The following is a 15,254-nucleotide window of genomic DNA, read 5'->3' on the forward strand; positions in this document are numbered from 1 at the left end:
CACGCTGCTGCATACATACTGCTGTGCTCCCCTGCGGAGACCAAGCCCCCCAGACCTCCCAGCCACCCACACACCCAGCACCTGCCTTCCAGATTTGAACACCTCAAAATTCAGGAGTGCTCAAGCTCAGTTTGGGCAGCTGTTACTTCATTTCTCCCAAATCAAATATGCTGATCCACTGTAACTTGCTGTAGAAAAAGTAGGATAAAACTGAGCAAGAAATGCAGTGGTTATTAGGACTGGAATTGCTATTTTCAATGACCATTGCCTTTTTTGTTTGTTTGTTTGTTTAAAAGGAAGACAGTGATATTGCATTGGCAAATTCCCCATAGAAAGAAAGAGTGGAACAAAAGAATAATAAAGGCACCTCAACTTTTCCTCATTTATGGAGGACGGTCTTATAACATGCATCCAGATATCCTCCAATCACATAAGCTGAACATTGTTCCACTTTACTGCAGCTCTGTAACCTTATGGGAACCAATCCTGTCTGTGTTTTGTGCACATCCAAAATTCCTGATGAATGACCTGCCCTATGAGCAAGTTACCAGTGACCCAGGGCTGCAGAGGAAGGAGGGTGCAGGTGGGTGGCACTGATGGGAGAGCCCAGGGCTGGGGCGGCAGGAGGTGTGTGTGGGTGGCACTGGTGGGGGGAAAGGGGGAAGCCCAGCACTGGGGTGGCAGGAGGTGTGTGGGGGGGAGCCCTGGGTGGGGGCAGCAGGGAGGTGCAGGGGGGAGCCCAAGGCTGGAAAGGGGGGCAGCCAAAAATTTTTTTGCTTGAGGTGGCAAAAAACCTAGAGCCGGCCCTGCAAATCATAATGATAGCATTTTATCCCCACTTTGCACAGATGTAAGTGATTACACGAGGTGGTAAGACCGTGGAGAATCAGGCCTCTAGTGACTTGCATAAATAGCTTTTTCAATTTGATTTGGTTGATTGTTTTTTTAAGCATTCATGCAAATCACTATGAACACATCTTAAAAACTGGAGCCTTGTCTATGAAATTCATTAAAGGCCTCAAAAAACCTTCAGACTCCTAAACATTCCATTATAAACTACCTGACAACTTGCAAGGGATAATAACTTGAGAGTTGCTTTGATGCTACTTAATCCTGATCTAAACTCAATCGAGGCCTGTTCCCATTGAAGTCAAAGGCAAAGTTGCCAATGTCTTCAATGAAGAAGTATCAGGCTCAATATGTTGCCAAGTGAATGCCGCATATGCCGCACAGTGAAAAATATAGATCCTCTGATGTTGGTGGATCATTCCTTTTTACTACCTCTGTCAAACACTGAAGGTAAAGGACCATAATTTCTGCTTCAGGCTGTGGATTTAGCTAATTAATACAAAACTGGCACCTGATCCAAATTCATGATTTAGACAGAGCTCTGCATGATGCCCAATCAGCTATATGCACTCATTTTGTATTAGTAGTCTCCGTTGGCTTTTGCTTAATTTTAGCTATTTCAACTACAGCTTACCTTTGATGAGGTCATCCACTTGAAAAGAATTGCTGTAATATTGAGTTGTTCTAATTAACCCTACAGTCATGTGATTTGGTTTAGCAATGACAAAGTAGAAATTCAAAACCCATGTTTTAATTTTTTTTAATCTTGAACTTTGCTATGAAATCCCATGCACAAATATTCAACGGGAAACCCACTAGTACAATATAGATCTGGTGAAAGTCAAGGAATAATTGCTTAGAATTTTCTGAGTTTCTTTATAAATTCTGTGTATGTAGAGTGTTACCCAAATATGGTTCTTTTTATGGAGAGAAGATCAGAATTTTGTCAAGGGTTTATGCACGATTGCCCTGATCCAGCAAAGCACATAAGCATGTGTTTATCTCTAAGCATGTTACTGTCATGCTGATTTCAAGGGACTTCTAAAGTGCTTAACGTTAAGCACGTGCTTATTGTTTTGGAGGATCTGAGCCATTTTTGACATAACTATCTAGATATTTTATGTGGCTCCCTTTGGACCTTAACCTAGCCTTTATTGAGGTTATGAGGTAACTTTCTTTGTTAGCAGGTTTTCCCTTTGCTGTGTACTTCAGGGTTTCTTATTCATAAGCAGCTGGCTGCTGTCAGACAAGTTGCTGGACTAGATGGACATCTAGTCTGTCTCAGTATGGCATTTCCTGTGTTTCCTGTCACTGCAGCATAGGAGCACCTGTAATTTGTTTCCGGCAATACTCTTCCAATGTAGAAGATTCTTTTAGTGCACTTCAAATGTTGTTGTCAAACCTGTGATATGCTGAACACTTTCAGTTCCTGTTGACTTCAGTAGGAGGTAGAGGTCCTCAGCACCTTTCTGGATGTACTCAGCACCCTCCAGAATCAGGCCAAAGTTTGGGATGGTTCCATTCAGGTAAACGTAAAAAAAAAAGCCAAATCTTGACAAATTGGGAAACCATTATTGGGCAGAACTTGTCAGGGAAGTTCAGCAGCAGTTCCTCAGGGGTGATCAGCTTCTTCCTAACCTGTATTAGCTAGTTCTCTCTTAGAGAAGGGGAAAGACTCGCTCTTCCCTCTTCTCCACAGCAGGTGCTCTTTGGAAAGTAGCCCAGAGGCCTAGTGGGAATATATCTATAGCATAACTACTGTGTTATTTCCTGCTCTTGTCTCCTTGTGCCTCTCTGCAGTGACAGAAGACAGTTGGCTTGACATAGTAGTCTGTCCACAAACTCTATTCTTCAGATTTAGCAACACTCTGAGCTTGAGCTCAGAGTATCAACCATGCTGTGTAGGTGTTGTTTACACTTAGAATAAACACAGAGGTCAAAACGATGGCTTTGTCTCAGTCGTACGTAACTGGCTGCTTTTAAATTTTAATAAATATTTCTCTGCAACAGAGAAATGGATTTTTTTAATTGCAGAAAGGGGAGGAAAAACTGTTGGAACAACTAGATGTCTAATTTGGATCCTAAAAAGGTGTTCTTTGCTGATATTATAGGAGACAGTAAAGAAATGTTTTTATTTCCTCTGACTATTTCATGTAGATCTGCTCCAGTTGGAAAATTAAAAAAAAATCTGTATATTTCTTTCACCAAAGTGTTTGGAGCCTTAAGAAAATGACTTATGCAATTAAGTATTTAACTTATCAAATTATCCACAAATCCACCCAAGATGATTTGTGGAATTCCGCCCTATTGCAATCATCTAGTTTTGAACATTAATATCTGACATAATAAAGGCCCCTGAAGTAATAGAAGAATTCACATGTTCTTAAAATATTACCTCTAGTCCATATATTAACGAGATGTGTACAATAAGATTTAATTATAGTTACTCAAGAGCATAAATACACTCTGATGAAAGTGATAGTCCACAGAGCAAGTTAATCTCTTCATTGAAGTTAGGCCTCCTATAAAGATGAAATCTATATAGCATCCTGTAATGTTCTGCATTGCAGGTGGCTACATTTCAAAAAGTACCTTTCACTCGGTCTATTAAATGTCATTACAGTGATGTCCTGTGGTAGTCCTAGGAAATGTGAATAGAGTGCAGATGTGCTTTGGGCATATGTATGACATTGTGTGCTTTGAGAGCTATTGTAACTCAATGTGTAGACCTATATATACAGCTTGGCCTTCTGAGTGCTCCAGGAGTTTTGAGCTACCTTTGGGTATTGTCTTTTTCCCAGAAAGATGAGTTGCTTTTCAGTGCTCCATCTGACTTTTCTACCTCTCCCCCACAATCTTGTCTGTTGTCTTTGTTTAGTTATGTGGAACTGTGGGTAGGGGGAAAGTGAAGAGGGTGTATTCTTGGGGTTTAATGATAGGATTGGGTACATTGTGAAACTGTATCTCAGTATAACCCATATTAGTCATCATGTGCTTTGTTAGTATGTTGGCCATATTTGCGTTGTTATATTACATTAACTTTTTGTAGCAATATTTTAACTCTCCATATACATGCAAACTCATATCAAGTGCAAATTTCTCCTCCTTCAGTTTTCTTTAAGTTGCTGCACTATGATTATTTGCAGGTTTATTCCAGAACCCTGGTCTCCATGCAGTACCACCTGTGGTCATGGCATTCAGGTGCGAGATGTGAAGTGCCGTGTTCTTCTCACGTTTACTCAGACTGAAATGGATCTGCCTGATGAGGAATGTGAAGACCCCAAACCGGCAACAGAACGAATATGCCACCAGCCATCCTGCGACAGTGATCCTGTTCCATACGCCCCAGAATTTTCACGTGCGGAAGATAGCAGCTTGATTTATGATTGGGAATACATTGGTTTTACTCCATGTTCAGCCACATGTGTTGGAGGTAGTTTAAACATATTTTCATCTATGGTGTTTAAATTTGACATTGCCAAATAACTGTTTGATATTATTCCAAATTAGTTTACAATGACATTTAAAAGCAAATTCTGAACTTTTAACTTGTGTTAATTCTTTTTACCTTTGATGATAGCATCCAAATGTCCCTTGCTTCCACATGCCTCACAAGGTTGTAATGGAGATAAAAATTGGTTTTCTATAAATCTTTGAATGAGAAACTGGTCTGTATTCAGTCAACCAAGTTACGGAAAGTTTCTGTCAATGTTGATGCAGCAGTTAGTCTTGTATTATTGAAAGATAAGTTACAAGGAATCACTTCAGACTATCAGCTGGTTTATGGGTTTAGATAAATGAAAATATATGTAACAAATCAATGACAAATATGCCTAAATGTTCATTTTTCTCCTAGGAATTTATATGTGCAGTTTCTGAACTAAAATGTGCATATTAACTATTCGCTGTCTTCAAAATGCTGCCATTTTTTATGGTACTGTAGATCTGTGATATGGTAGCACAGGGAGACATCTTTCCAGAAACGGCTGGGATGGAGCTCAAATAGGATGTTGTTTAGGATTTGGTCCAGCGTATCCTTCTGTAGAAAGTCTATGCCATACATCTGTCTGCAAGTAGTTAGGCACATTCCTCCTTTAGCTGTAATCTAATCTCTCAGCCATCTGAAGTACATATTGCTAGACAATGTTGCTAGTGTTGCTACTATGTACTGTTCTTTGGAACTGACCACAGAAGTGAGTTATGAAGTGCAAAGTGGAAGCAGTGGAATGGTGAACACACCTGTATGTGACAGGATTGATGACATCAGTGGGAAGTGAAGACAGTTGTACCCACAGAAGAAATATAATAAGTAGAAAAGGGCTGAGCAGCAACAGTTTGGAAGTCAAGAGCCAATCTAGAGCTCATAGAAAGTGGCCTCCTTTGTAGTGGTCACCATCTGGAAGTTTGAAGACAGGAGAAGTTGGGAAAGGTGCCCAGATAACTATCTGCATGATGGTAAGTGACCAATATAAAAGCCTCCCTTGTCATTTAAGATTCTTGTTTTATTGATGGCACTGATCCCTAATAATGACAATGTATCTGATCATGGAAGGTGTTGCTTTCTGCCATTCCTCACTTCTTTCATTGAGCATTACAGGAGCTTAGCCCCTGAAGGATATGACTATTGTGATTGATTATTTTATCTATCTGCTTTAAAAAATTGAGCAAATATTAAAAAACAATAAGGGTAATGGTATTTTAAATTGGGAACAAGGCTCCCACTAGCTATAAGTTTTTTTCAGTTCTCTTGATTTTACTATCCAAATTTAATTTTGTAACATTTAATCATTTTATCTCCATCTTTAATCCATTTTACCAATGCTTCTGGAGGACTTCTCAACCAACATGTTTTCAAAATGTGTTGAATTCTTTCCGTTAATTTTGAACATAGAATGGAGGACACACAAACCAAATTTTCAAAAACAGACTCTGTCTCTGTATATAGTCAGTGTAAAAATTTACATGTGAAAAATTGTACCTGCAAGTTGACAATTAAATTTTGGAGGCTGTTTTGAGGCCCATAGTTTCACATACCAGAAGCAAATAGCTTTTTTTTTTTTTTTTTTTTTTTACATGGTTAATAATCAGAATCAGGGCCTGATTCTGCTCCTGTTATAGCCAAATGGGAGTTTGGGCATAGATTTCATTGAGAGCAATATTGGTCCTTTGTGATTTAGAGATGCAATTCAACCAAACATTTGCCTCTGGGTATTCATGAATTGAAACTACTTCGGCATGTAATGCAGAATGTTTGAAATGAAGAGACTTTTCATATGTATTCTTCAGTCTTCAGTAGCACCACATGTCTAGATGTTCTTCATATGTGCTACTCCCAGGAAATGTGGGAAGTTTTGAGACTACTGTATCAAAGTCGAACAGCAACACCTTTGCTGTTATACTAGTTAGATAATCATGACTTTGTTCTCCTATCAACGCTGTTCATCTAGCTGCCTTGGCAAACACTTTCAAACAGACTTAAAATTACCTGTGGATAAATTGTTTTAAGAAACCAGACTTCTCTTGTGTTTCCAACTTACTGCAGTGTACTAACTAATGATCTCACTATGTCTATTTTTTTCCACTGTGTAGTTCAAATGACCTGATCAATTTCAGCTCAGTTTTAAGTCCGTATCTCATTTCAGTAAGGTGAACTTTTTAGTTATAAGGAAAGAAATATGACCTTTTAAGTTAGGAATATCAAAATTTAATGTAAAGTATGAGAGCTTCTGCATCTCTAACATGCATGTATCTATCAAGGGCTTTTAAAATACATTCCTTAAGATTTCTATTTACTTGGAACTTTTCCCTTAGTTTCTTAATGCCTGCTTTTCCCTGACCGAGAGGAGGCCTGCTCAGTCTAAGTAAGCTGCAGACTTTATTGTCACTATGTCGTATACTGCTTGAGCAATGACTGAATCTGTGTTGCAGTGCTTGTCATCTTTATGATACATTACCCCTGAATCTTCATGTGGACCATACATAAGGTTCTGTGTTTGTCACAGAGGTCATGGAAATCATGGATTCTGTGACTTTCCATTACTTCTGCAGCGGCTGGGGTGCCTGGCCGGGGGCCACCTGAGCAGTTCAGGCACCCCCTGGGCAGGTGCACTAGCTACTGCTGGTACCATCTCACTCCCCACTCACTCCCCAGCAGCAGGAGTTTGGGTGTGGGGAGGGGCTCAGGGCTGGGGGTTGGGGTGCAGGGTGGTGCTTACCTAGGGCAGGCTTCCTGTAAAGGAGACAGGAACGCCCCTTCCTCAGCTCTTAGCTCCATGTGTTGCCTCTGCTGGCAGGCACCGCCCCTGCAACTCCTATTGTCCGCAGTTCCCAGCCAATGGGAACTGCAGAACTGGGGCTTGGGGTGGAGCAGAGGCAGCACGTGAAGCTCAGAAGCTGGGTAGGGAGCCTACCCTAGCCCTGCCAACCCTCCTCCCCGAGCACTCACGGCACCCCATCAAGCACCTACGGAGCCCCCCCACGGCACCCCTGGGCTGTGCCTGCGAGCCGTCCCCCCCACATGTTTTAGTTAGGGGCATATAGTAAAAGCCATGGACACGTCATGGGCCATGAAGTTTTGTTTACTGTCCGAGACCTGTCCATGACTTTTATTAAAAATAACCTGTCATGGTATAAATCCCCACTTTGAACCTTAGAGTCCAAAAGATGGAGTACCAGCATGAATCCCCCTAAGCTTAATTACCAGCTTAGATCTTGTAGTGCTGCCACCAACCAGGACTTGCAGTGCCTGGTACACTCTGGTCCCCCCAAAACCTTCCCAGGGGACCCAAAGACCCAGACCCCCTGGATCTTAACACAAGGAAAGTAAACCCTTTCCCCCACCGTTGCCTCTCCCAGGCTTTCCCTCCCTAGGTTACCCTGGAAGATCACTGTGATTCAAACTCCTTGAATCTTAAAACAGAGAGGAATGTTACCTTCTCCCCTCCTCTTTCCCCCTCACCAACAGGCCATACAGATTCAAGCTCTGTGAATCTAAAACAAAGAGGAAATTCACCTTTCCCCCCTCCCCCTCCTCTCTCCCGGAGAGAGACAGATAAACACAGAGAGCAGGTTTTTCCTCCTCCCTTCTCTCCTTTCTCCCACCAATTCCCTGGTGAGTGTAGACTCCCTGCCCCGGGGTCTTACACAAGATAACCAAAAAATCAATTAGATTCTAAAAAAAGAAAAGCTTTTAATATAAGAAAGAAAAACATAAAAATTGTCTCTGTAATCAAGATGGTAAATTGTTACAGGGTCTTTCAGCTTATAGACACTAGAGAGAATCCTCCCCCCAGCATTCATACAAATTGCAACAGAGATACAATTCTTCAGCAGATACACATGTTGCATAAAGAAACAATCAAAAGATAAATTTCCTTTCTCCTGTACTTACTAATTAGACAGAAGCAGATTTTTTCCGAAAGATTGGAGGACATTGCTTACGTCTGGTCCTCAGACCCAGAAGAACACGGACACAAGAAACGACAAAACAAAACTTCCTCCACCGAGAATTTTAAAGGTATCTTGTCTCCTGATTTGTCTCTTATGATTTCCAGTATCACTTTCTTTCTTACTGTAAGAGGTTACAACATTACTTAATATTGTTATGACATAACCGTTACTGAAAACGGAGCCTTAACCTGACATTTCAGTGAAACTCTACTCATCCTCTCCATAAAGAAGGAAAAATGTACTACAGTTTGATTTTTTTTTTATAGAAATTAAAAACATGTTGCATTCATTATCAACAGCTTCTTTGTCCAAATTAATTATTTTATCAGCTTTTATGTGTTAGACTGTGGACTCTGGAACGCTATCTTTTGCGTCTTCTTTGTAACAGCACGTAACACATAATGGTCCTGGTCTGTGACTAGAGCCCTAAACCTATTGTATACAAGAAATAATTATAATAGCGCTGTTGACAACTCTTCAGATGATTTTCTGCACTGCATCTATATCAACGGTAATGCACACTATGGCAATGTGGTCACAAGGCAGCACACGAGCTGATTTTCGATGGCACTGCACGCTGCCCATGTCGCTGGCCACTTGTCAGGGGTTTCTTCATTTAATTTATTTTAAGTGAGCTTTTACAACATTTTAAAGAAGCCTTATTTACTTTACATACAACAATGAGTTTAGTTATATATTATATGACTTTACTTTGAAGAGATGAACTTTAAGAAACATTAAAATGTATTACTGGCACGTGAAACCTTAAATTAGAGTGAATAAATGAAGATTTGGCACACCACTTCTGAAAGTTTGCCAACCCCTGATATAAACCATTACGGCCCATGATGCAGCAGCAATTTGGGTGTCATAAAAGTTACTGCCTTATGACCATTAGCCTATGTTATATCACTTATCATAATTATTACTTCTGTCATCAGTCTTTTCATGAATGCAAGTAAGAGGTCTTCTGTGTTAATTAATTATGAAGTAGGCATCATTTAAAGATCTCTAGTGAGATAGAAATTTCCATAAATTTGAAGAATTGTCTATATTTCCCTTAGTACCTGAAGAAAGTCCACACACCAGAAAAATCATGGGTCTAATCCCAAGGACTTTGCTCATATGAGCCCCTAATCAGACCAACTCCCTTTGATTTATTTAGGATTTTGCTTGAGTAAAAATTATGTAGGGATCTCAAGGTTTTTCTTCATTTTTCCAAAGAAACGGTGTGTTTTTTCACTGTTTGAAAAACTATCAGCCTGATGCAAGCACATGGGATGTATGCATAAAATTGATATGCATGATACTGTCTGCAAGAAATAATGCCAGTACTTGTTATGTGCCTGGTTATGAGATCATTTTTTGTTTTGTTTTAAATCTGCAGTATTTCTTCAGTCTTTATGTCAATTAGTTAATGGAATATGCAGTATTCTAAATGGATTGTCTCTATTTCAAAATTATACAATTTAATTTAAAAAACAGATTTCTTTGCTTACTTTTCTAATAATGCTTTTGTTTATAAAAGAAAAATTGACAATCCAATGTACATGTCATTATTGATGCTCTGAATACTTCCTTGAATTTCTTTCTACTTGGACTATCAGAATGAGTTAACTCTATTTCACTTTCAGTAATTACCAGTTTCATTTTAAGATTCCTAGAGCTGCAATATTTGGGTTTCCAACATGGAAGGAGAATGTGTGTTTATCAACTGTTTTCACTGGATTTTATTTTAAATTGTGGGAAAGTTTCTTTTAGTTGAAGGTTCTACAAAAGCTTGCTTGTGCAAAAAAATTGAACCATATTTAACTCAATAATCCCTTTAAAAGAGGCCATCAGCTTAAGAATCCTGCTTGTCTCTGAAATTGTTGGACCTAACCTCTAAGAAAGATGAAAGAGACTGGAGAAATACCTCCACTTTGTACTTTTGGTATTTGTTAGCACTTTTCATATAGCTCAGTGTTTCCCAAACTTGGGATGCTGCTTGTGTAGGGAAAGCCCCTGGCAGGGTGAGCCGGTTTCTTTACCTGCCCTGTCCACAGGTCCGGCCGATCGTGGCTCCAACTGGCCGCGGTTCGCTGCTCCAGGCCAATGGGAGCTGGTGGAAGTGGTGTGGGCTGAGGGAGGTACTGGCCGCCGCTTCCAGCAGCTCCCATTGGCCTGGAGCAGCGAACCATGGCCAGTGGGAGCTGTGATTGGCTGAACCTGCGGTCGTGGCACCTAAACAAACTGGCCTGGCCTGCCAGGGGCTTTTCCTACACAAGCGGCGTCCCAAGTTTGGGGAATACTGATATAGGTGATTTTACTGTTTGTGGTTTAGCTGTGTGGACCTTTCACACAGTAACAGGGGAGAGAAAAACATAGAGAGACAGACTTTGAACCTCAACCAGCCCTATACAGTTGAACATCTGGAGTCAAGCCCCCCAAGAAACATGAGATTTGTTTAAAAATCATAAGATTTTTTTTAAAAAAATAATACACGTGAAACTCTTTTTCTTTGCTTTCTGGATTTTGTGATGTTAAGATACACTTAGGTCACATTTGCAAGCTTTTCTCTCTAGTCCTGATGGCTAGAAATGTATTATTTTATTAAACTGATTCTTACAAAATCACAGGACTCCAGGCACTGGAGCTTTAAGTAAAGCACCAAGTATTACAGGACTCACAATAAAATGATGAGTGTTGGCAGTACTATGGTGTTCTTGTTGGTGAGCAGTTACTCCTATGACTAGTCCTGTTGGCTTTTTGACGAAAACTTCTCACCATTGAGTGAACGATTTACAATCTGTTCCTTAACAGAGGGAAATATGACTGTACATCTACAAAAATTGACAGACACACTTATATGTGTAATATATAAAATTTCTTCTAGCTCATTTTTAATTGACTAGATTTTAAAGTGACAATTTCTCTTTTAGTTGACAGCAAGGCAAAAGTAATCTGAAATAAGTAATTTTTTTTTCCTTTTCTAGGTATAAGGTTGAGTGAAGAGGCCATCCTTCTGCCACTAACATTTAGCATCTTCTGTCCTAATTATTTACAGTTTTCTCTTTCTAGAGTTAAAGTAAAGTATGCATTTTGCAAGCAGTCTGATCTTTTAACACAATGTTGTGCACTGTATATTTCTTCCCACAGCAAAGTTGTCAAAAACTGTGAGTTTGTGAGGGTTGTATGCTGGGTTAAAATAGAAAATATTCTGTTGCACTGATTAGTCGAATAATTACTATAATAGCACATCAAAATACTGTAAAAATACTTAGTGCTCTATCGAGACCTGCCCGAGTAACTTATCTTATACTTGGAGGGTGGGGGTTAAATGTTCTACTATGTTAGTATCCCAAGGCAAGAACTTCACACACATGACACTTTGTTTGTCTGAAGGTTTTATGACTTTTATGGTTTGCAAGATGCTTCCCAAACCCTGCAATATAAGAAGTTTTATCACTGATTCAAGTTACAAGCCAATATTAAATTGTGGCTGCAAACAAATTTATAGTTAAGATCAATCTCTTACACATTTTATATGTAAATTATAAGGAAATGTTGCATCAGTGGAGTGTAACTGTTTATTGGAATGCAGCATAGATCTGAAAAAGTCTGCTTTACAAACTTTTTACAGTATCTCTTCTGTTATACCTTAAAACACCAAAACACTAGCTTTCATTTACTTAAAGCTTTTGGAGTAGAGAATTGCAGCCATTTGTGGCACTCTGATGAGTGAAATGAAAGACACCTCGTACATGGACCAAACCAAGGTGGCATGTCACAGCCAAAAGAAAAAGGAAAAAAAAGTGTGACATGCTTTTTTTTTTTTTCCCGTCCTGGGTATACTCACCACAACATTGTAATATAAACTGCTGATGAGAGAAATACTGACTAGCAGAAGGCTCAGTATAGGAGTCTCATATCGTATCATACTCTCTGTGCAAGAAGTTTAGAAAATATTATCCAGCATAACCTATTGCAAAATAACTCTTTCTTATCAGCTTTGACTGTTTTTTGTTTTTGCACAAATGTGAATGTTTCCATTCTAATCCCTGTAAAAGAGATGTAATTTAAGTCTGTTCTGAGGGCAAAATTTGGCCTAAAATAACAACTAAGAAGCCAATTTTGTCTTGCTAGCCAGAACAAGGCACTTGAAGCAGAAACAAACCCTTAACGCTATGCCCAGAGCAGGCATGGGCCTCACAACTGGATGAATGATGAATATATGTTTGAGGGCTCATCTGATAACCTCTTCCACAGCTCTACCTCAGCAACATTCCACATCTGGATCTTTGTTTCTGAATTGTACATTAGAAGCAACATATTTCTTATTCAGGGAAACTGAAGGAAACCAAAATGTTTGAATAAATTCTTCTGAAGGTGCGTCAACCATTTAGGAGGTGCTGCAGGATCCATGGTATCCTGGTCTTTAGTTCTGAGATAGAACCTTGGAGTTCTGTAAAACTCATGGTGTTTAGTGATTTGCTTTGATTTGGCATTTTCATCCTTGGATTGTGTTGTGTAGACATTTGATGTAAAGGATATAATCTAGTCCCTAGTGAGAGAGAACATTTTATTAAATGTATGTGTTGTGGGTAATGCAGTTTTCAACACTTAATGACTTTTATTTAATAGAAGTGACTAGGCGGTCAGTTATGCATAAGGTCAGTGCTCCTGTTACATAAAAACTTCAGCACGGTGCAGACATAGTCAAAACAATTACACAGCAAAGGCTTTCTGGAATGAACATCAGCCCCAAATGGGATTAAGATGGCTCCCAGTGAAAGTCTAAAAGAAAGCTAGAATCCATAGTGTTGTATACATACATACATACGTACTCCTGCTACACGTAAGGTTTGTATTATGCTTGAAATTGTTAGATTGGTACCTGTATCATCACAATGAAGACTTGCAGCCTTGGTCTTGAAAGAATAAATATGCTGGATTGTATCAAGATAATTCGTAGATGGGGCAACATTGGTTTGTGATAGGAATTGCCAGTGTTCAGGAATGGATTGTACTAGCTCTTGACAGAGAGACAATTGCAGTAATGATTAACGGAGTAACTTCAAATGCTGGGCACCTGCTACTAAATTATAATAATGAAGAAAAATATGTCTTCTGCCTAATGTGCATGAAGCAGTTCAGTTTGTTCTTGTACCTACCATTATGATGGCCACTGGCTGTACAAGTACAAAGTCTGAGATGATAGTGGCAGATGGAAGCATTTGAGAGCACATTATAAAATCATTTGTCGCTCTCACTAGGAAAGAAAAAGATCAGTTCTTACCTGAAAGATATAAAACATGCACCACTAACCTTAGGCAGAAAATTTTCCAACACAGAATATTTCATGGAGTCAGCTGAAATCAAATGGGCTGTTAAATAACCAACAAGTGTCAAGAAACAATTAATGGTGTACAAATTTATCTAAAGTAAGGATATTTATAACCATCGTTGTCTAGTGGTAGTTAGATAAAACAGAAAAATATGTGATGTTTTAATGTACCATACATAAATGACTAGAGGAATTTCAGTTAAAAATACAAATATATTAGAAACCTTTCAAGCTTTTACACATAAGACAAAGAATATAACCTACTATGGAAAACACATTTGTAGCCCTAGGAGATCTCTTGGGGAAAAGTAAATTTGGAAGGAAGGAAGCAGATTCTCTGAACTGTGACCATGTTACCTGTTGTGTAGTACATTAGCCATTTTCACATGGTACCAACAAAAGTCCGTGTTAGAGTGCATTTCAGTGCTGTTCTGTTCAATAGGTCAACGATACTGACTGTTGTTTTTATTGCATAAGATGTTTGTCGGAGGGTGGAGATGGATGGCAGGAGAGAGACCACTTGATCATTGCCTGCTAGGTTCACTCCCTCTGGGGCACCTGGCATTGGCCACTGTCAGTAGACAGATACTGGGCTAGATGGACCTTTGGTCTGACCCTGTACAGCCATTCTTATGTTTTTAGACACAGAAGATTTCCAAAGCACTTTACTGAGTTTTGTGTCCTTTGTTTCTACGTGCGTTTCTCCATTAAGTGAATAGGGTTTACACGTTGAAGACATGCCTTGTAGAATAATGGTATATGTGAAACGGAATAGACTATGCAATTTTAAAATAAACAATAAAGCTCACTAATTGACAAGTGTCCACCGAGTTGTGTTGAGCTAAGCCAGATTTATCGGACATCATGTTTTTCTGACTGATAAAAGTTTAATTATTAATGTTCTTTCATGTCTCAGCATAACTATAATTATAGCTACATTTTGGAGAGAAGCTGAGAGAAAACCTGTGTAAGGGAACACTGTATACACTGGGCCTAGATCCTTAGCTGGAGCTGAGGAGCCATTGGCTTTATGCAGCTACACCAGTGTCCATCAGCTGAGATCTGGCCCAGCGGGTATCTCTACATGCTGAGTCAGCCATTTTCTTAGCTGTAGTTTAGAAACTTTATGTAATTTTTGTCTCTTCAAATACTTAGCTCATTGAAATCCCATTTAAATCAGTAGGAATAAAACAGCATTCTGCTCCTATGGGGTGAGTCCGGTTCTTTGAAAAGGCATTTATTATACACTGACTGCCAACCAAATCATTCTAATTGCCTTGGGGTAGCACTATTAAATAGAGGGAACTTTCCAAAATCAGTGTCATCTGGGTGCCAGTCATGGTGTCTTGTTTTCTTGGTGTTACAGAGAAAAAAGGCAGACAAAATCACTACTCTCCAATTTTCTGTTTTTCTGAAGGGCACAATGACAAACTGGCACCTATCAGTGTTTGTTTGTATCCACTCCAAGAGCTGATTTGAATCTAGGAAAAAAAATCCTACATTGGGGCATTGCTGGCTGTGAATAAGAAATCCCAGAAATGTTGCACTGTAACTTGGTTTTTAATTTAAAAACGCCTTCTGAGTTTCAAACATATTTAAAAATATTTCCAGTGCTGTTATGAGTCAAGTT

The 15,254-nt window shown here is 39.3% G+C and overlaps 1 protein-coding gene across 3 annotated transcripts in view; it reads left to right on the top strand.

The window, feature by feature from the left end:
• Window positions 1-15,254, top strand: part of ADAMTSL3 (ADAMTS like 3) — a 277,770-nt gene that overhangs the window by 209,019 nt on the left and 53,497 nt on the right. For all 3 annotated transcript variants that reach the window (XM_032790644.2, XM_075069664.1, XM_075069665.1), the window contains exon 16: window positions 3,996-4,282. In XM_032790644.2, the coding sequence (XP_032646535.1) occupies window positions 3,996-4,282 (287 nt within the window). The remainder of the gene's footprint in view (window positions 1-3,995; window positions 4,283-15,254) is intronic.

Source organism: Chelonoidis abingdonii, chromosome 9, assembly GCF_003597395.2.
Source record: "Chelonoidis abingdonii isolate Lonesome George chromosome 9, CheloAbing_2.0, whole genome shotgun sequence".
Classification (NCBI taxonomy): Eukaryota; Metazoa; Chordata; order Testudines; family Testudinidae; genus Chelonoidis; species Chelonoidis abingdonii.